The sequence below is a fragment of the Gallinula chloropus genome (genome assembly GCF_964237585.1).
Source record: "Gallinula chloropus genome assembly, chromosome: 19".
NCBI classification, from domain to species: domain Eukaryota; kingdom Metazoa; phylum Chordata; class Aves; order Gruiformes; family Rallidae; genus Gallinula; species Gallinula chloropus.
The window spans coordinates 5,662,089-5,684,126 of record NC_140104.1 but is presented as its reverse complement, the minus strand read 5'-3'; the positions used below and the strand labels follow the sequence as shown (position 1 = coordinate 5,684,126).

Sequence of the window (22,038 nt, the reverse complement as noted above, 5' to 3'; positions counted from 1 at the left end):
AAAAATCATGCCAGCTTTGCTCCAGCGATCCTGACGAGCGATACTTACATCCATTATGTTAGGGAGGTGACAAAATATATGAGAAGAGATTATGCTCCACTGACAAAGTCCTCTGCAGAAGCGGCTGGGGGAATAAAGGGACTGTAGGCAGTACTACAGTAGGAGAGAAAATCCCATTTACATTTATGAGAGGAGAGCAAAGTTCAGATACTCTGTTTCAGGCAGCACACAGCATTCTACTGCAGGTCAAACAGCCTCCCAGACAAAGATCTTGGCAGGTGACTGAAAAAGGAAGGCATTTTCATATGCTTTGAATTTCTAACTCTTAGGTCAGGTCAAAACATATATTCTAATGCTCATTTGTTAACCTGAAACTTTAGGAAGCTGAGCGTAGCTACACAGCATGCATATGCTAATAAAACACGCAGAAGGTATACAAACAGGTTGCATTTGTCTCAAAAGAGCCTGACAGTGCGGCCTGTTAGTCAGAGGTTGCTCTTCGCCACGCTAAACCTCCTCCTGCCAACAAAAACAAGTGAAGCCAACTTTCTAAGAACAGAGAAGAACCAGCAAAAACAAACAAACAAAAAAAAAAAGATTTGTAGTAAGCAGCTTTCTCGCATTCGGATTCAAATGACAAAGCCAAGAATGAATTATGATCTGGTAAAAAAATGAAAAGGAAAAAGCGGTTGGTTTGTTGTTTTTTTTTTTTTCTTTACTCACCAGACAACACCAAAGGCTCCATATCCAATAGGTCTGTCCGGCTCAATGTCCAGTTGCTGTTGTGGATGTTGTGAGTGCTGATGATGGTGCGCTTTAACTGCAGCAGCTGCTGCAGCTTGTACCTGAGCTGGGGCTGCTGCAGCTGGTCCAGGGGCCTGACCCGGTGCCGGTGATGGGAAATATGGCTGCTGCTGCCCTGGGTTTAACATCGCCGCGGCCGCGGCCGCAGCTGCCGCGGCCGCAGCTGCCGAAGAGGCATGCTGCTGTACAGGATGTACCGCAGCTGCAGAGCCTGGATGCAAGTGATGTTGAGGGTGGTGGTGGTGATGGAGGTGAGGAGGAGGGAGGTGAGGAAGGTGGTGGTGATGGTGGTGGTGGTGACCTGCTGCTGCTGCAGACGTACCGCCATTGTAAGCCGCCATCATTTTTGCGTTGGCTGTTGTGCCACAAAGAGACATTCAAAAAAATGCCCTTTGATTGGATAACAACTGGGTCAAGCTGTCATTTGGCCACAAAAATGAAATCTGCTACACTTTAAAAGAAGTTGGGTTTCATCATACACGGCCCACCTTGAAAAACATCGAGCTCAACTGGCCTTATCTCTTGGTGAAGCCAAGCAATTTGGCGAATCTCTTCATGTGTGCATGAGCCAGAGTGCACGAACCCTCTTCCCCCCAAGAGTCCAGCTGTGGTCGGCTACTGAAGCTCCATCCTTGCGCAACTGGGGTGGGTTTTGTTTCGGGGGGGAGGGTGTTTCTTCACTTTTTTTTTTGTTTTCTTAAGCAAAAAAAAATATAACTACAGTGACTGATCCCCCTGCCCTCCGGAAGGAGGGTCTGGAGTCTCTTCCCTGCAATACCCTGAGAGGACTGACAGCTCTACCCCTTCCATTCCCACATCCTCTCCATTTATCTCCTCGAAGGCTCCCTGAGCGCCCAGGCACCTCCTACATCGCTCCCTCCTTTCCGACACCTGCTCCCTCAAATAGCGCAAAAAAACCCCCCAAAAACCAAAAAAAAAAAAAAAAACCAACCAACTCGGGAGTTTGCAACTTTTCCTTGAAGGCCTGAAACACACACAAGCACCCAGAGAGCGTGAGGGGGGACGGCAGGAGCCAGAGGAGGAGGAAGGGGGGGCGGGAGCGGGGAAGGGGGGGGGGGGCGTTTGGGACGCAAAAAGGGGCAAAAATAGACGGAGGAAGAGAAAGGGACGGGGCAGGAAAGAAAACAAGGGAGGCACGAGGGGGAAGGGCGGGGGAATGGGAGCGGGGAGTGACAAATGAATGACAGGGCAGAGCGCGGGGCCGGGAGAAAGAGGGGCAGGGGGGAGGCGGCGGCGAGGGACGGCGGCGGCGCCCCGGACCCGCCTGCGGCGGCGGCGGCGCCCTGACAGCCTGACCCGGCGCCGGCGGCGGGCAGCGCCTCTGCGAGGGGGGGGGGGCGCTGGCGGCTGCAGCCCCCCCTCCGGCGGGGCGGGGAAGGACCGGGGCCGGGTGGGGGGAGGGGGTCTCCGCTGCGTGCGTGAGGCAGGCAGAGGTGGGGAGGGGGGGGGGGGGGGGGGGGGCGGCGGGTCTCTCAGGCCCCCGCCGCGCAGCGCCGCTCCGCCCCCCGGCCGCCGCCGCCTCGGCTGCCCGACCCGCCGCCGCCGCCGCCGCCACTCACCTCCTCGCGGAGCCCCAGCGCGGAGCGCACAGCGGGCACGCGCACCCGGCCTGCCCTCCCCCCGCCGGCCCCCCCCGCCCCCATGCGGGGCGCGCGCCCGACACCCGCCCGCAGCCAATCGGACCCGGCCCACCAGGCTCCGCGAGAGCCGCCCCCACCCAATCACCGAGCGGGACCCAGCTCGGCCGGCCCATAGGACTCGGCCGCCGCTGAGACTCCCCGACTCGGTCCCGCCCCGTTGACCCCCGCCGCCCAATCACCGCGCGCCTCCGCGCCCAGAGCTAGCAAGACCCCGCGAGATTCCCTCACCTCATACAACCCTCACCTCGGGTGGCCCCGCCTTCTTCGCCTTTTCTGCCAATCACACTCTGCCGCTCCGGCCTTCTGGCCAATTGACTCTCCCTCTAAGTCAAGTCCCGCCCCCAAGGCCAGCTTTTTGCCCAATCGGAACCCCCTATCCGATCCGGTTACCCAATGAGGAGAAATGAAAGCCCGAAAAGGGGTTACTGGGCCAATGGTACTCGGAGGCCAGGCGGCGGCGTGATTGACAGCTCTCCTCACGAGTGAGTAGCCCCGGCGGGCGCCAAAGGAGCCCTCGTCCTTCTAATCGCAACGCGAGGCGCCGGGTGACGGACGAGGAAGTCGCTGGCGCGCTCGTCTGCGGGCGGGCAGCTGGCCAATGGGAGGCGGGGAGCCGGCTGACGAGCGGCGGGAGGGGCCAATAGCGCTCCCGGGGCGGGGTGAGATAAGGACGCGGCGGGGCGCGGAGGTCGCTTAGGGCGCTCACGGGTGGCGGCGAGCGGAGCTGGGCTGTGGGCAGCCGGGCCGGGTGTGTCCTTGTTCCCTGCCCTGGGCCCATCGGTCTGGCTGCCCGGGGCCGCACAGGCTCAGGGCCGCGGCTCTCTCCGCCCCACCTGAGGGCCGAGCAGCGCGGTGTCCTGAGGTAGCAGCTCGCCAGAGGAGCCCAGGGCTGTGCCTGACGGGAGCGGTGCCTTGCTCGGCTCGGCGGCTGCGCTGCTGGGCTTGGGCTCCGCTCGTCTGCCTCCGGTGAGGCCGGCAGGCAGAGCGCGAGCGCTTTCCCTTCCGGCCCCAGCCCGAGGGCGCCTGTCCCGCGCTGCCCGCGGGCTGCGGCCTGCGCCGTCGCGCGCAGAGCTGGGCCGTGACGCGCCGCTCGCGGCCCGGGGCCTGGCTCCCGGCTCCCTGAGGCCATTCACCCCGCGGCTGTGCGGAGCCCGGTAACGCCCAGGCGTGCCCTGAGCGGGAGATAAATAATAATAACAACCCCCCGACGGGTTTAGCGCTTTCCTTGTCCTGCGTGGCTGCCGGCCATACCTCATCAGCGGCTTTACCGCACGGAACCCCCGGGCCCGCAGCGCGCTGCCCGCGCTGGCGGCGACTGAATCGCCTGTGAGGGGGGCTGGAGGTTCCGTCAGGGGGAAGCGCAGGGAGTTCCGCGCCAATGTGCGGGAGGACTTCACAGTGAGGATGGTGGAGCACTGGGACAGGCTGGCCAGGGGAGTGTGGAGTCTCCTCTGGAGATGTTCAAGGCCTATCTGGACGGCGGCCTGTCCTAGGGACCCTGCTTTGGCAGGGGGGGTTGGACTCAGTGAGCTCTGGAGTTCCCTTCCAACCACTGTAAGTTGGGTGAGCAGCTCTGAAGAAGTAAAGGGCTGGCTGTGAAATTGTATGTGCCCTTCTTTCAGGTAAACTGGCAGCCTTACCTCCTCTAGTCCCTCCCCAAACCTGGGGGACAGGGCTAGCAGACCTGTGACGGCACAGCTGCTTCACCAGAGTTTTACCAGCAGGTCCCTGCTGGCACAGGACTGAGTACTGTTATTTGTTCTGTATGTCCCTCAAAACTGAGCAACATCATTGGAACTCTGGTGCAGCGTGGGGAAGAGGGGTCTGTAGGTGTGAAAGCCTGTTGGAGCTCCAAGTTGAGCCTTGGGTGCAAACTCTTCCGAAGAACGGGCTTTGGGTGCTTTTTGTCTGTGCTTTGACAATGTGAATGAGAAAAGCCTTGCAGGAATTAAGATGAGGTTTTTGTTGAAACCTTTTCTGTTTCACTTGAAATGTTAGCTAATGTTCCCGTCTGGAATTATAATAGAGGTCTGGTATTGTGTCACAGTCTTAAAAACAGACTTTTCATTAAAGGAAGTGAGAGTAGACTTCACTTGCAGTAGTTTTATAGTGTTGAAGAGACAGAGTATTTATTTAGAACTTGTATTTCTAGATGTCCATCTGAAGGTTTTATTGAAGTTGATAAAATGTTGATGTGAACACAAACATGGTGCGTTCCAAGGATTCTCTTGGTCCCTGCTTCTGCCTTGACCTCTGTAGGGCTATGGTGTGGGGGGTGGGACAATGGGAGGAAGCAGATATGGAATAGGTTGTTTGGGCCTGGTCATGGGGAAGTGCCCTGAGGGCTGGAAGGCTTTTAAAACTCCCACATGCTTTCATTACAGACATTTTTTTTCTTTACCATAGCATCTTTTCAAGTAGAAAAATCAAGCGATTGCCTAGTCATCATTGCATGGAAACTTGGGTTCTGTGTGTATGTGCAGGTTGATGTCTCTGTGCCATTGCTCAAGTCCAAATACAGAGCATCATCCCAGTTTTTTTTCAGGGAGGTACCTTACTGCGTTAATTGGATCTCATGTCTTTAAACAATTGATTTTCAGTAGAGTTTAGTTTTTACTGTCGTATTTGCTGAAAGTCAGGCATCTTCAGCTGCATGTTGGGAAGGAGGAAGTTACTTATCTTGTTCTTGCCACGGGGCTATAGTTGAACTTAGGGTTGTAAAGAAAGTGTTCAGTGATATGGAAAAAGTTAACCTTTTTCTTGCAAAACCTGAAAGTCTTGTGATGACTGCACATGGAAAAGTGTTTATAGCAGTGTGCAGTTCTGGTGACTAATTTCGGAGCCTAATCTCTGTAGGCTGCTTAGTGTTGAAGGGTAAGGAGGTATCCTGCACTGCCGTTGGGAAGAGTCTGCTTCACGTGTGTCTGCACATCACCTTCATGTTTCTTTCCCCATTGACTACCCAGTCCCTTTAGAGACAAGCTTCTGAACAGAATGTTTAATACTAAGCAGGGTGGTTTTTCCTACTCATTTTTGCAGTGAACAGGGAATAATTCAGGTCTAGATCTCTGGTAGCATATTTAATGCCTTGTATAGCCATCTTTCCCCCGGAGCAGCTTGTGTCCCTGAGAACCTTTTCATGGGCACAATACTTAGTAGGAATTGGATCCCCTTCTCGTTAGTGTTTGCAGCATCTGTTTACACTTTCCCATGAGAAAACCAGTTGCCAATTAACCTGAGGGAAGTACCAACTGAAGCTTACACTGTTTCCTTGACCTTATTACTTTAAGGAAGGATCAGCACAATGGGGATTGCACTCAGTGTCTCTGCTGTAGTTGAGGGTGTTACATATGTGCAGCTTATCAAACCCAGACTTACTTGAAAAAAACCCCACCAGTTTAGAAAAGTTTTGTATTGTTTACTGATCCCCTTTATAGTTATCATCAAACATCAATAGTCTCAAGTTTTTGGACAGAGAAAAACTAACCAGTTCTGTCAGCTCAGCCAGCCTTCAGCCTGACTGCTTGTCTGTGTACTGCCAGGAGTGATCTGGGGCAGCTCCTCTGGCCACTCTTTGGTGGGTAGGGTTAGTTGCCTGAACCAGAGCACTGTATCCAGTGTAAAGAATTCCTCCATGTGCACCTTTGCCTAAACTTACTGGCTTTGTATTGATGTGTTGTAGAACTATTTTCTGTTACCTTTAGAGAATCAAATCCATGGTGACTTCATTTTTGGCTGTGTGTGAGTAAATAAGTGTCATAGAAACACTCTAAAAGCGTTGTTAGACACTGCATGTAGATCAGCTTTCAGCAGTGAGAGCAAAAATGAACTGGGTTGCAGTCCTGGCACTGTCTCTAGTTTTCCTTATAGCTCTCGACCAGACTATTACAACCCACATTTTCCAATTTCCATGTCTGCAGCCTGTATGTAAAACCCAAGGCTTGTTTTATTTTAGTTTGCCTAAATGCTACAGCTGTATTATCCATCTTTTATTTGCCCTTTGAAGTTAAACCAGCTCCTCTCAATGAGGTGAGAGGCTGGTGAGATGGCAGCTGAAGGGATACGCTTATCTTGTGCATCCACATGGAGTAAAGTCAGATGCCAGTGTCAAATGACCCACCCCAACAAGTATATCGTCCTTCCACACTGGGTTTATAAACACATTTAATTGGTGTCCCTGGCCTCTGTCATGCTGTGGAGCAAAAGACTGTCAGTTCAGCTGCTTTTTAGGCACTTCATGCTATGAAAGTTAAGGGGCACAATATCCATATGATTCATACAGAGATGTATTTAAGGAAAAAAACCTTTAAAAAGAGTATTAAGGAAACATGAAACAGAAAAAGTGCTCAACTTGTATTAGACCTTTGTTTCCTCAGTACAGATCTGTTACTTGAAAGTGTTACCTATTGTATGAATCACTCCTGCTTAGAGCTGCAGAATGAATTAATAGTGTACTATTGTAAGTCAGTGCTTCCTTGTGTTGTACTGCTGCTGTATAAGAGGCATGTGGCTGCTGAGGGGAGCTCATTATAGACCTGGCTCATAACTTTGAGCAGGAGCGTTTTGTGAGCAGTTCAATGAGCTAGAGCTGCTTGATGAGTGAGTTGGCAAAATGTAACCATAGTAATTGAAACTGGGCAGGTAGAGATGCTGCTCTAGATCCTGCCAAAGCCCAGTTTGATTGCAACTAATTTGTCATCCCCAGTGATGCATGGAGATATGCGATTGGTGACTACTGCTGATGAAACATGACAGATCAATTCTAATCTCTTGCTGGTGAAGACAGTTATTCATGGGGACATGCATCTGTCTCTTAGGATTTTATTCACAGTGAGAGTGCTGTAAAGCAGTAGCAAGTCTGCTGTTTGAGTATCAAGCACAGAATGCTAGTGCATCTAGATTTGTCAGGTGCTCTCAGCTAAACTCATTTAAAAACTGGATATAGATGTAAACAGTGCACAGTAGAAACGCAGGGTGTAGACTTCCCCCCTTTTTGAAAGTCTATCAAGTTTAGTCTTTTCTGACTCTTGAGAGATTTATTTTCCCCTTGAATGTGCCACTTGCTTTGCAGAGGTATAATCTTTTTGACAGCACTCTGCATAAGGGCAGAGGATGGAAGACAATTTGTAATCAGCCAGTTCTATTGCTTTGATACTCCTCAGCAGTATTTTAACCTTAAAATTCTCCACTAAGGATTGTATCATATTGCACGGTGTAAAATGTTATGGTCCAGCTCCAGACATAGGCTTTGTGGTTTTTTCTTGTACCGCAAGAACTAGCTGTGGAAACAGACTCTGAATATTAGAATAAGTCTTTTGATGTCATGGCTGAGTATTGTGCATAAATGTCCTTCAGCACTTATGCATGTAGGGTTTCTGTGACCCTTTAGTGCAGGAAAAAGGAACCTAAGTGGAACAAGGCATAATAAAATGCTTGTGTGGAGCTGCATCTGATCCACGAAGGGGGTACTCCGAGCTGCACTATTGATAATTTATCATGTGGGTGTTTGACAGTCCCACGCATACTTGATATACAACTCTGCAGATACATTCCTTGGTGTGCTGTGACACACTGGTAATATTTTATTCATAAATCCTAATGCTGAAGCCCTTAAGGTGTCATAAACACAGTGCTAATGCCTGTGAATTTGAGGGTTTGCTAAGTCACATAAATGTCATGTTCTAAATAACCTGTGGTCCTAGCATGCAGTAGAACAAACACCAATATACACAATGTATCTGTAAGATTAAAGTTTCTGTTGGTGCATATTAGTCCTTTAATTTGCAAAGAATAATTTTTCCAATTGAAGAATCTTTTTCTCTGCAAAACTGAAAAAATAATAAATTAATCTATTAATAAAATCCAGTGAGAAGCAGGGGGAAAGGAATGTTTTGGTTTAGCTTTGAGTATGTATAAAGGTTTGTGTCTTAAAGTTTGCAAGGATGGCAATACTTTTAAGAGGAGGGCGAGGTTCTGCTGATCTCATTGAATGAGGGATGAATGTCTGTCCTGCTCTGAGCAGTGTCTTAAGAAGATGGGGGGCAGAAATCAAGTAGTCAAAGTGGGTGACCTAGCATAAGCTTCTGTTGCCCAAGATGAGCCTCATCTTTGTCTGTAAAGCAGCAGGGTGGGAATGTGGCTGCTTCTTTTAGACTTGATTGAAATGATGGAATGGTGCTTCAACAGGGCTGTGCTGATCTGAGAGATGGGGTAGGGGACAACTGGTGTAAATGACAGATGGTGTCATCGAAGATAGTGCATCTCCCCGATGGTGGAGATCGAACTCTACAGGCACTTATGTTGCTTCACTGGCCTGTCAGCCCTGTTTGTGGCTCGTGCCATGTAGTTTTTATGGTGGTTATGTACCAGCTGACAGCTTTGCCTCAAAGTTGTTCAGCATACTGTATATACAAATATGCTCATGATTAGCACAGGCTTGAATTCATCCTGAATGTTGCCACCTCCAAGACACTGAACTCATACCCTGTAGTGCTTTCTAGCAAAAATTGTTTTCTTTTGAATTTTCTGAAATAGCTGTTGAATTCTTTGCTCACAGCAGAGCTTAAGGATGAGCTTGGCTTTAACTGGGGAGTGCTCAGGTGCTGAAACTTGGTTTGTAATAATTTGCCATTTTAAGACTTCAGCCTGATTGCTTAGTTTTCTTTTGGTCTTGTTTTCCTTCTTGCTGCTAAACACCAGTTGCAGGAGGCAGAGGAGAGGGTTTTATCCCCTGCAGCTTTTAGGAGAAAGTGACAGTTCTGCAGTTCTCTCTGTTCTGTGTTTCTTTGCACCAGAAATGACCCTGCTGCTCTTTATCACCAGTGTTTCCTTTTATCCCTCTCCTAGCAGCTGCTCTTGCTCCATTTTGATGTTGGAACAGCAAATGAACTCCCTCTGAAGCAAATGTCATGCCAGTAAAGATGTTGAAACAGCAAGAAAATCTTCTCTGTCTCTGAAGACTGAATTGGAGACCTTTGTGAATGAGATGTTCTTAAAATAGCTCCACTGCATGCTATCTTCCCTAGAAGGTGGAGAATTGAAAACTCCATCACGAGCCACTTGTTTTTGTTTGAGCTGGATCCCTAAATAGCATATTTTGGTCTGGGGGAAAAGCAGGTTATTTCTCTTTCCTCCAAATTAAAATAGGTACAATAATACGTGAGCACTTTGTGTTTCTGCTGTATCTTTTATTCAGTGATTGGAGAGGGAGGAAGGAGGCTATGACACCAGTATTTACGGTGAATTCTCTGGATTATAGATTTAGTCAGACTAGAAGATACTGTTGCTGTCTTGGTATTTTTGGAAACACCATCTTCCAGAGACCTGACTCCCTGCACTGGCTGCCCCAGAGTTGTGTGTCCCATTTTGTTGTGTCATTGATGCCAGTGACAACAAACTGAATAAAGCAGTGACATTGATCTGGATCTCTGATTGTTTGCCTATTGCTAAGGGTTTGGTTGCAACGTCATGGCTAATGGTCATGATTACATCTTATCCTGCATTCACTTATACTGAAACCAAGTGCTTGCATCAATTTGCTATGACAGAGTAGCTGTATTTTGCCCAGTGTTCAGTGAAGTCCTGGAGGGAGATTAAACCTTCAGGTTGTTAAAGCCTTGCAGATGATGATGTATTTGTAAATACCAGTTAGTTTTGTTTGCTCTAGCTTTATGATGATAGTGCAAAGTCCAGCCTGATTCTTATTCTTCACCCTGCTTTATTTCCAGTTTGGATAGCTTTTCTCATGCAATGACTAATTTTGTCTAACGTAATAGCTCCTAAATCCTTCACCACGTCAGAGTTCCTTGAGTCTTGCAATAGACCATATGTGTTCAGTATCAAAAAAAAGGACAACGTGTTACGGAAATGCTGGAACAGTAATTTCCAAATCGTGGCCTTTGCAGCAGCACACCCATTCATTGCAGCAGGGCAGCTCTGAGAAGGCAACGCTGAGGGACAAAGTAGTGATCAGTCCCTGTGGTCTTGCCCCTATTACTGAGCCCATTGTGTTTGGTGGAGCTGGTGGACCACCTGCCCAAGTTATTAACTCAGTTATTTTTACCATAGGTTTACATACCTTTTGGTGCTTGGAGCTCGTATCTGTTGCAGGAAAGTATTTCATGTGTAGGGATATTAAGGAATGTTAACTACTATGGTGTTACTAAAGGATCTGTTCAATGGAATGTCATATAGCTGATCACAAGTAATCACAAGAAATGCAAAGCCAAAAACTTCTTTACCTTGACCATATTTTTTCCACAGTATTGTTAATAACAATCCAGTTTCTCCAGGCAAAAAACACTGTGTGATGTCAATCTATGTGTGGCAGTACGTTTACTTAGTTTTCTAAGAGTTGCAACACCATTTGCTTCTTGTTTAAACATGTTACATGTTTAGTGACTGTGTTTTTTTATATGATCCACTGCTGCTGGAGTGAAAACTAGCTGAAAACACCACCAGATAAGAACTTTAATGGAGTTGCTCTGAATTAGCCTAGGTGAGGATCTGGGCACCCCTGGCCTCTAGGGCTAGCAGAAACTGTCAGCTATTGCAATGTAAAATACTCTGTATAGGCAAACCCCTCAAGGATATGTTATGATAAACAAGGATATGTTTGTGTGTGGTAATAAAACTGACCAGGTTCCTGCCCTATGCAGTCTGTTAGAGTTTGGGTCTGTTCTTTGGGCTACTGTTGCTGCTGGGTGCTTTTGATTCGCTTTTCTGCAGCATACTTCCAATATTAGTGGATTCTTTAATTGGTGCAGTGTGACCATGGGTACAATTTGTTTATGGTGCTCTCAAATATGATCAGCGTGATGTTGGGCATAGAGGCAAAGATCAGGAGGTTTATCAGTCAGGACAAATCTGATGGTAATCGCATAATTTACATCTCTGTTCTAGGCTGGGTGAGCACATTTGCTTAATTCAGTATTGAGTTTACATGTCATGCAATTCAGTTGCTGTCTTGATTCAAACCTAGTAGCTAAGAAAGATAAAGGCTCAGGAAATAATCTTCATTTACATGTAACCTGGGAATTACTGGTTCAGGTGACTGGAAGGTCTGTTTCTCTTGGTTAGACAACAATCATTATGTTGTACATGGAAAAATTTGTTATTTTAAGAGCTGTTGCTGATACTTTTCCATCCAAATGATCAGCTAGCTTCGGGTGTCTGATTTCCTTTAGCCTCAGGAGAGCCCATCAGTGTTCAGTCGTAGCAGCAGGTATAGGCTGAGCTATTTTGGCTGTGGCATTAGTTCTCTTTTCTCTCAGTATATTGCAGTACTCTCCTTCTGAACTCTAAGAAACTTACTTTACACAGGTTGTATGGATGAAGCCCTGCTCCATGTACAGTACATCCTGATAACTGAGGAGTAGTGCTGCAGCTTCATAGTCTTTTACTTGAAATCTGATGGCTTTGAAGAAATTAAATCTTGTGTTATGTGCGCTTGAGAGCAGAAAGTTTATGCCTCACGTGTAAAATATGTATAAACTGCTGCTTTGTTTATCAAAAATTATTGTAATGAATGGAGTACCTATCTTCCTTATGGAATTGAGTAGTTTGTGTAGGAATGGGCAGTAAAATTGATCAGTAAAAGGCTGATATAACATTTTGCCAGAAACTCAGAGAATCTTCTACAGGTCTGTGAATATCCAGATGGTCGTTTGTCTTGGACTTGGTGGAAGAAGAACTGATAAGTGAAAGTATTAGATGCTAAAATGAAATTGCTGACTGAAAAACATGGACCTCTGTAGCAAACAGTTCCATAGTTATGTTCATATAAGAAGTGTAACTAGGAACTCATAAAAGGGTTGACATCTTCAATTTTTCACCTTTTGTGGGATGGTGGCAATAATTAGCATTACTGATTGAAACACAAAGCTTTCTAAGTTTATGCAGTTCCTTTGAGACCACTAATGTTTTCCTAATCCTGCTTTTTGACACAATATCACTTTAAGGGCTTTCTTTACCAGATCAATTCCTTTCCTACTAGAACTGAAGCTTTTCAGCTGTCCATCCAATCTATCCTTCCGGACTAAATTTCTCCTACCAAGATAACCAGCAGCAATACTCCCCTCAGGAGACTTGTATCAATTAGTTATGCGTCACTACTTTCTGTGGCACTGGTGGACCAGTCAGTTGTAAGAAAGCTGTTTTGTACAGTTGTGGCTGTTGGGGGATTGTGTTTCCTTTTCCTGGTGTGGGCTTTTGCCTGCTTTGACACCCATCTCTTCAATGGCAGCTGCTGAAAGCCTGCGGATTTATACATGGGCATGAAGGGTAGCTTTAGCTCCTTTTGCGACGTTAATTGCCTGCAGATTTCAGATAGTGCTAATGAGGGGCCATGTTAAGCAAGTTTATTCTGAAAGTACTTGTGCTGGAGAGTGTCATCCAAGCAATACAGGGCACTCCGAGTCCTGCAGTCATTGTAGCTGTTGTGCAAGTCCCCTGTCCGTGTATGTGTGCCTGCTGCCACTGCAGTGGCACTGGTAAATGTGTCCCTCTGAATTTCACACTTCCTAAAGACTGCTGGAAACTTTTCTGTTGTCCTATGGTATTCATGATGTTCAACTTAATTCGCTGTGAAGTGGGATGTAAATACTCTCTAGATGAGACTTTGGAGTGACATGGTAGCAGCCTGGCATTAAAAGGAAGGGGGTGCTGTCTAAAGAGACACTGTATCTGAGCTAAGTCACAATTCCGGAGCCACTCCTGTGGGTTTGTATGCCGGTGTGTTGGATGAAGGAATTGGCTGGCTGACTCCAATGTCTGCTAAGCCTCACTTCTGCAGTGTGATGCTGTGCTGTCCAGCAGAGCCCAGAGGGTCTGTACGGCATCAAAGTTTTCATGTGTCACATGTAAGCTCTTCTGAATTGCTTCTGATAAGTAGTTGGATGTTACTTGTGTTCCTGTTGTTCAGCAGAGGACTGGGATTTTACCAGTGAAGTGATTGCTTCGTCTTCCCATACTGGGCACCTGCTGCCCTTGTCTGCCAGCCTTGTTGATGTAATTCATTACATCCTTTGTCCATGTATTTATTGTCGGGATTTCTGTGCTGCATGTGAAGAGGCAGACTTGCTGAGACCTGGCATGTACTAGTGGTATTTCATGCACTGCTTACATCCCTGGTGTGTCTCCAGCTCCTCCACATCACTGACCAAGTTTAAGAAAGTGGAAAGAGACTGCAGTGCTGTATTGATAATGTGATTGGCAAATGCAATCTAATGAGAAAGCAGGTTGCTCTGCAGCTGGAAAGCAGACCAGGCTTCAGTTAATCCCTCCCTTAGCCAGGGAAAGGTGGTTTTAATCTATGTATTATGCATTTGGTTGTTTTTCTCAGCACTGATGTATCTGCAGATGCCATAGCACTGCTACAGTCTCTTACTATCCATCTACCATATCAGCAGATGAAACTGTCCTCAGTTGCCCAAATCTAATCCCAGGTAGTGCCATGGGATTTTGTGGCTTGCTCTGGGGTTGTACAGTAGTCAATGACAGTATAACACGTCGCTTTTAAGTACCTACTACAAGTTGTCTTAGGACTTTTTCTGTTAGACAGCTGAATTTCTATTCACTGATGTTTAAGACAAAACTAATTTGATAGGATTATTAGAGAAGGAAAATTGAAAAGACAAAATCATACAGGAAGCTCATTAAAATGTAGACACTGAAATAACTGGGTAATTGGGCATTGATTCTGTCTTCACCCCCGCGCTCACTTTATGAGCACTTTTGTATTAAAAGTAACGTGTCTGCAGGATGCTGCTCCAACATCTGCTGTTGCTGAAACAAAATGATTTGCTTGTGTTTTCCTTTCCACATTCTTCCAACATCTGCATGTGTAGCTCTGTCCCGTATATTAATTATATCTATCATTGCTCCTTTCCAGGGGAAATGCATCCTGGGGTACAGAATTCTGTCTGTGGGGGAATGTCTTGGTGTGGGATTTTGTGTTACCATTCGATTTTGGTAGATTTTGTGAAATGGACTAACGTGAAGGGGGGCTCAGAGAGCTAGAATGAAGCCCATGCACAGTGAAACAAAGAAGTTCACCGGCCCTGGCCTGTGTCTTCTGAAATGTTAGTGTTGCCTGATGTGATTGAAACTGTGCAAGAACTTTTCCTTATTTTCTCTTCTCAGAATGCTTGCAGGCAGATCACCATTTTTTGAAAGTATTCTATGTTGAAAATGGTCATTAAGTGTGGTGGGATTTTGTTTTTACTTCATGGGTTGATCCAATAAATTGATTATAATCCTCTCTTACAGAATGCTTGCTGGGTCGACTGCTCTGGCTGTGATTATTCTGATAGGAAGGAATATATTTTCTTTGTTTTATGTTTTAGATGATCGCTGAAATATATGCAGTCTCACATGCCAATTTTAAGATTTAGTTTATTTGGGAGTGTGTCTTTATTGCTTCTCCTTAGTATTTGTACTATAAAAACACAGCTGCATAAAAGTTCAGAGCAAGAAAATAGAAAAAACTTACCAATAAAAATGAGTTTGTATTTGGAGGTCTCTTCTGATCTCTGATGTGTAACTGTGCCTTACGGTGTTCAAACTGTGTTCTAGTTGGGAAAACACATGCTTGAATCGTTGCTATCCAGGAAAATGCTTGAGCTTAATTTTAAGCATGTGCATAAGTTATATTAGTTAAATGACTCGTAACTATTTGCTTAAATCCTATCCAGTGTTAGACTGACTAAATGTATTAGAATTGCAGTGTAAATACTGCAGTAAATAAGATAAATCTGGGTGTTGGCTTTGCTGTGAACTTATCACTGATTTTGAATTTTTCAGTCATTTTACGGTAGATGGTTGAAATCAGAGAAGAATGGGAATTTCAACTAATTTTTTAATATGCTGAAATGTATTAAGTTATACAAAAGAACCCATATTATAGTAATCCTGCATATACACAGGGAAAGAGTACCCGGCACGCATGGCAGATGGTTTCAAAGAAAATCCTCGAGAGCTAGGATTAAAAAGCAATTTTCAGCAAGTTTAAAATGGGTCTCCATATTTGGGTCACAGATATTAACTCTTTCATTGCAAACAAATGAGGGAGAAGTCTTGTCAGATTATTATGGAAATGTTTTTCTTGGTAAAAGCTGACCCACTGCACGAAAGGAGAAGGTCAGTTCATTCCACTTCTGCCCCTGTTCTAACAACAGTGGGAAGTGGAGCTGTGGCATACAGCAACGGGGCTATTGTGCAAGTAAATGGGAGACATTTGGCTGACAAACATTGGTGGCTCATAAAAATGATGGGTGTGTGGCTTCAGTTTGTGTCTGTCCACTGAAGACACGTAGACAAAGGAAACACAAAAAATGAAGAACAAAATATAAAGAATGCTTTTGTTCTGCCAGAGTTTTCAAGGAAACCCAAGGTATAAAGGTACCTACATCCTGGTTTGTTTCAGATTCTTGAACTCTGTTCTGCCCCTACCAATTTTCTCTGATTTCATTGGCCTTTGGATCAGAATTTAGGATTTTATACTGCAGTAGATGTCTGTGTAATCCTGCTCCTCTCCCACCCATCACTTATTTTAAGCATTCTGATAAATAATTCTTGGAGTGTTAGAAATAGCAGTTTTATGCCAGTTTACATTTAGTAAATTATACTTAAAGTACTAAAGTGTAAAAGCCTTTCATAAAGCATTTTTCTATTCCTTTTTGGGTATGGCAGGTGTGTCTATCTGCTAAATAAGAAATTGAACAGCATTATGTTTTCTTCAGTCATAGACAGGAAGGAACACAGGCTCCAAGGTTTGTTTGGAAGTATGTCTGCACTTACAAAAGGAGAGCAAGCCCAAGTTTTCCCAAACATGTTTTAGGGGCACATTAGAACTTGATTTATTTTTAAGGAAAAGGTGAATGGTGCCATGCAGACATTGTTCCAGGCTGCAGCTGTTTCTGTTGGCGGTGTTCAAACAACAGAAATACTATTATATGATGCATAAGTGATTGAGTGCAGCAAGAGAAGACACTGGGCTTTTAGTTGGTATAGACAGCAGAGTAAGTTGGAGATTATTGGCTTTAATGAATTTATACTGGCTCGTAAATGTGTTAGGAATGTAGTTCATGTTCGCATCAGTGTTCCTATGTACGCTGCTGGCAGCGTAAAGGGACCCTGTTTGACATGAACTAACTTCTTGTGTAAAGACTTCTCTCTCCAAAGTAGAAATTCAAGTTAGACCTTAAGCAGTGTTTATTGCTAAACAATGAAATAACTGTGACTGATACTATTTTATTGTGTTCTCAAAGCTCAACTGGGTGTACTTTGAGTGGATTTGGAAAGCTTTCTAAGCAAAGGTGCCTCATGTTCTGCTAATTGAATTATAGCAGTAATTGCTGGTTTAAATTTCAGCCTATGGGGGAAGTCAATAGCCATTGCTCTTTGGCTATGATATTGGCTACAACTTAACAGTGAAGGACAATATACTTCTGAACGGGCATCATAAATTTCCTTGTGGGGAAAAAATAACTGCAGGTATGCCTCCAAAATGTTAATTAGCAATGCTTAATAATAGGTGTTTTCTGCAGGACTGATCCAAGGTAGATATGAGATGTCCTACCTGCTATTCAAAAAAGATCAGCTGATGGATGAAAACAAGGTTTCAGTGTTCAGTTCTTGTACCAAAGCTGGAAAGCTTCAGTAGACTCAGGGCCATCTTTTAAAGTTGAATCTGTTCTTCTAGGTCCTTGTTTTACTTCACCTCTTGTGGGAAGTTTACTTGTGAGCATCTTGATATGACAAGATCTAGCTTGGTGTGGTCTCAGCAGATGTGTTTTATTTTAGCATAATCTGTGTTTCAGGTGATTATTCCAGCAGAAGGGAAACATTTAGTGTTTTAATTGTTACAATTGGCTCTTAAAATTCTTGAGGCGTCAGGAAGAGGAATAAGCATAAGGAAGTGTTTGAAGTAGAACACAGAAGTGGGTTTGCAGAGCACTCCTCCATAGCGTGGGAACAGCATGGAAGAGAGCTTTGAGGTAGTGGTTACAGTAAACATTTTACAAGAAAATGGTGGAGGTTAGTATTGTAGGCTAATTAAAGGCAAAATTCCCCATCTCTGTGTTAGAGATGAGTAAGGAGAGAATGTGCTATCAGGGACAGGGAAATGAAAGTAACTTCTGTTCATATAGTAAAAGGGAGAAGCTGTAAGGGAGTGCAAAGAGAAGCCTGACATGGGTAAAACAGTGGGACAACACTGAATCAGAAAAGGACACTGGATGCTCAAGATCCCTGTTGAGACTCTGGATGGTGGCAGTGTCCTATGAATATAATGAAAGTGTGATTTTCTTTTTGAATGTTTAATTCTTGGAACCCATGTTCCCAATGTAATTGTGCCTTCAGTGGGCAACTATGAGTGCCTAAATTAGGTATCAAAAATTCAACATCCCAAGCTGTTGTCAACCATCATGTGTCGCCAAGCTATGATTCTATTAATACTTGGGGAAAAAATTTCCCCCGTGACAACGGTTGTCTTTGATCCACATGTTTGTAAATGTAGTTTGGAATTTTGCCTTAGATTTTTCAAAGACTTTTATCTTTCAAAGGGAGTCATGATACATCTGTTCAGATTCTTCTGTCATTATTGTCTTTCAGGACTTCTTGTTCATGAAAGTTTTGAAAACTTCTCATGAAAGTTTTGAAAACTTCTGTGAAGTACCAGGTGATGCAAGACCTGATCCAGATACGTTTGGGTAGTCGGAGCAATCCATTCTTTTGACTTCAACAAACTTATGATCAAGTTCTAAATAAAGGAAGTGGTGTTGAGTTTAGAGAATGAGTTTACTTCTTTTACTCACAGTAAAAAGTATTTGATAAAGCAGGGGTTTCATGTATGAGGCCAATTGTCTCATGGCTCAAAAGCAAGTAGGGTGGTGGTCAGGAAGTTATTTTCTTTGCCTTTTCCCACATAAGTGTGCCTGAGCATTCTGAAAGGAGATGGCACCACTATGGCAGTGAGAATGGAAAGCCAAATAATCATCCAAACCTAATACTTGGATTTTACAGAGGAACTACCAGGCTGTCCTAATGCTGATAAATGCTTTTTCCAAAGCAGCATTCTGCTCTTGGAGAAATATGTAAATCTCTGACATTATTATGTCAGTGTACAGAATTCTGAATACTCAAAACTGTTGCTCTTTAAAGAAGTTAAATGGTTTCTTACCTTCTGAAACTCTTAACAGGAAATATTGAGGGTTCAGTTCCACTGAGTGCTTTGGAATTTCTTTCCACTCATTTTTTTAGTGTATATTTATTAAAGTGTTTTCTGAGTAGATTACTGAAAGCAATACCCTATTCGTATCAAGGCCATGAATTCATGTTTAATGTAACTAGTTAGACAAAAGTGAAAGCTTACATACTGATAAATCGTGCTATAGATAGGCTTCTCCACATTTCTTTATTGATGATACTTTAACTAGCAAGTTGAAGAGGAACAGATAATGAAAATTGATTCTTCTCTACAGGTCTCCCTTGCTTACTCTTGGACTTCAACAGACCTAATCCGTGAAGATAATTAAAGTTCCTTTGCTCCGAATGCTGTAAGTCATTTGTTTATTTGTTTTCTGGAAATCCTTAGGAGCCTATTTGCTTTACATGGTGGAGGTGGGGGGAAGGTGAAAATGCCGAACAAGTGGTAGCAATGAAGTTCCTGCAGGTTTGTTCTGTGCCTGAACATGTTTGCAGGAGATATTTCTAAACAGCGTTTTGTATTCAGGAACACCCCTGCTCCAGCAATGCTGATAAACGTGGGAGCAGAACCATAATTGCACATTGCCAGTAAAGATACCAGAGGAAGCATACTTCATACTTCTGTCAGGACAGGTAGCTTAGTAATCTCAGCATGGTGGAGGGAATCTGCTGTGTCTATAGTATTTGGTGGAGAATAAACATCTGAAGTACCAGCATAATATCTTACCCAAAGTGTCATATAGAGGAGTTGAAGGGTTGATAAAATCTGTGAAATATTTTCCCATTGGTAATGACACCGGGCACTGGCCCTGTTGCACTAAACTGTTACACTAAATATGCTGTTTGAATGTCAGGTGCCATGATAACATAGTAGAAGACTTAAAATACATTTTCACTGTTTAACAGACCTCTCACAGAAGCAGCCTTGCCTCTTTAAGCCCTCAAGTGTAGAAGCTTGGCTTCTGGAGCATCTGGGATAACACCCCCACAGGATGTGGCATCCAGCAGTTGTATCTGGTAGGCTGCTGCAGGGAGGCAGAATGTGGGTAGGAGGCTGCAGAGACAATGCCATGGCTTTGACCTTGTTTCAGCATCCCTTTGGTATCCTTAGGATACAGCACTCTGCTGATTCTATAATTAATACTTGTGCATGTGTCTAATGACACATTCTTTCTTCAAGTGTGTCTTTAAAACAGCTGATCATCTTGCACCAATGCAAACATGCAAAGAACTCTTCATACCTCTTTTTCCTCCCAAAGCTGTGGGAACAATTTTCTGGCATGTAAAACAAAGAAGTCAGAGCAAACTGCAAAGCCAACATCTGCACCTGGCTCACTCTTTAAGTGAGTGTTTGGCGTGGATGCTCGCCTACCTTCTGCCAAGAGAGCCATGCCAATGCAGTTTTCAGGAATGAAGATGTGATAATGTCTTTTCCTTTTTGGTTCACCAAAGCTATTTTCTTGATTTGTCAAAGTTAAAATGGTGTTGGAAAGGAAAATACCTTTTTTCTTTTCAATATTAGCTATTGATTGATGACAATTTTTCTAACCAAGCCTGTTAAGATTATGATGGTGTATCACTTCAGTTCCAATGGCAGACACATCACATATGGGTTGCCATTTTGATGGCATTGAATGGTAATCTGACCCATAAAAACTGAAGCATAATATGCAAACTGATTTTTTTCTGGCCTGCCCTGTTCTTGATACCATCTGTGTTAGGATGGAAATGAGCCTGCTCAAAATGTGGTCTGCCAGTTTTAAGCAGAGTGGTAGTGCCAATCACAGATGGATTTTAAAATGATAGCCTCATGTGAACAAGAAGAGGAGGAAGATTTTTCCTGAGAGCAGGAAGTTTCACTTGAAAGCCCATTCTGTCTGTGAAATCCTGTGGAACATCCATCAGACCTTTCCATGAATTCTTCACCTGGATTAAGTAAACTAAATTTACATTCTGAAAACAACACACCCCTCCAACTTGCAAGCATTGCACTCCTTCCCACCACTGCCTTCAACTGCTGTCTGCCATAACAGAATACAGTGCAGGAAGCTGGTGGTATCTGATCTTGTCAAACATTTGCAGTGTATCCATTCAGCAAAAAAAAATCACAGTAAACTGTTTCCTAAGTTTTGCAGATATTTGTGTTCAATCCACTGTATTAACCCCACCGAGGTCACAGCATCCAGAGCCCTGGGGTGCCACTGCTGAACTCCTGTCTCGGACAATTAACAGAACTCTGTCTTACAGGGGAAGGTAAGTGCCTGTCTGCTGTGGGTGCAGCTCAGCTCAGCAGTTAAGATATTTTGACACCTGACTTTCACTGTAGTCAGTGAGGTCTCAGTTCTCATGCTCAGTTATGGAGAGTCTCTGCTCTGAAATTAGAGATTCGATGACATGATTTTATGTGTAACCACAAGTGTCTTGGTACTATTTATAATCCAAAGAAACCCATTAAATGATTTTCACTGGTTAGGAATATGGTCTACATAATTTTCTGACTTTTAAAAATCTCTTTAAATCGATCACATTGTTTGAACGACCATTTGGTTTTGCAGTAAGGAAGCATGTAAAAGGCCCTCATCAATGAATTTCATGTTCGTGACACACTTGAACATCCCTCTCTAGTCCTCTTTAAGCCTTTATTTCCAGGCTAAATAAACACCAATTTCAGCAATGTCTCATCTGCTCCCTTTAATTATTGCCGTTGAGAGAAAGTTTCTGCTGATGCAAATGTGCTATTTTGTCATGTCACATCAAATTGCATCAGCCTTATATTTAGGAACAAAAAGAGGGGGAGGCTGAGACAGGATGTGGCTACAAATGGAACCAAAGGGTTTTCTTAAATATAGGCTGAAAATAGACAATTGAGGCAGCGATGCTTTTTCAAGCAAAAATCCATGAAAGGGAAAATCAAGTCTGTGACGACAGAAATGAAAAGCAGGGCTGAGGGTGTGAGAAGAGGGAGTTCTAGGTGGAGACGTGGGCTGGTGTCAGGGAAAAGCTGATGATCTTCTCATTTACGCAGACACCTTCTGCATTTTCAGATTGGTGTGAAGTGGTTTCGGAATATGTTAGACCACATACAGCTCCTTGTCCCTTCTGTGCTGGCTATAAAGGTTACTAGCCATGCTTCCCTCCGTGCCACCCTCCCTTTCTTTTGTGACTATCTCCTTCAGGTATCAAAGCCAAACTCATTGTTTGCTTCTCTACTTATTTAGATTGGGGGGGGGGGAGGGGGGGGGGAAGCAAAACAAAAAACCCACCCCCAAACCTTTAATGACTTGTCTTTGCTAGGATGTCCTGGCTTACCCCAGCCACTTGCAGGAATTGTCACAAATACCATGCACCTTTCTTCTTAGTGACTTAT

The 22,038-nt window shown here is 44.5% G+C and overlaps 2 protein-coding genes across 2 annotated transcripts in view; one reads left to right on the top strand and one right to left on the bottom strand.

Annotated features, from left to right (window-relative positions):
- NLK (nemo like kinase) overlaps positions 1–1,282 on the bottom strand; it is a 53,298-nt gene extending 52,016 nt beyond the window's left edge. The window contains exon 1 of the mRNA XM_084272861.1: positions 724–1,282. Coding sequence (XP_084128987.1) covers positions 724–1,181 — 458 coding nt within the window. The 5' untranslated portion in view covers positions 1,182–1,282. The remainder of the gene's footprint in view (positions 1–723) is intronic.
- A 1,574-nt stretch (positions 1,283–2,856) lies between these two features.
- LYRM9 (LYR motif containing 9) overlaps positions 2,857–22,038 on the top strand; it is a 37,051-nt gene continuing 17,869 nt past the window's right edge. Inside the window, exons 1-2 of the mRNA XM_084273267.1 lie at positions 2,857–2,947; positions 18,947–19,021. The gene's annotated coding sequence lies outside the window, so the exon portion shown is untranslated. The remainder of the gene's footprint in view (positions 2,948–18,946; positions 19,022–22,038) is intronic.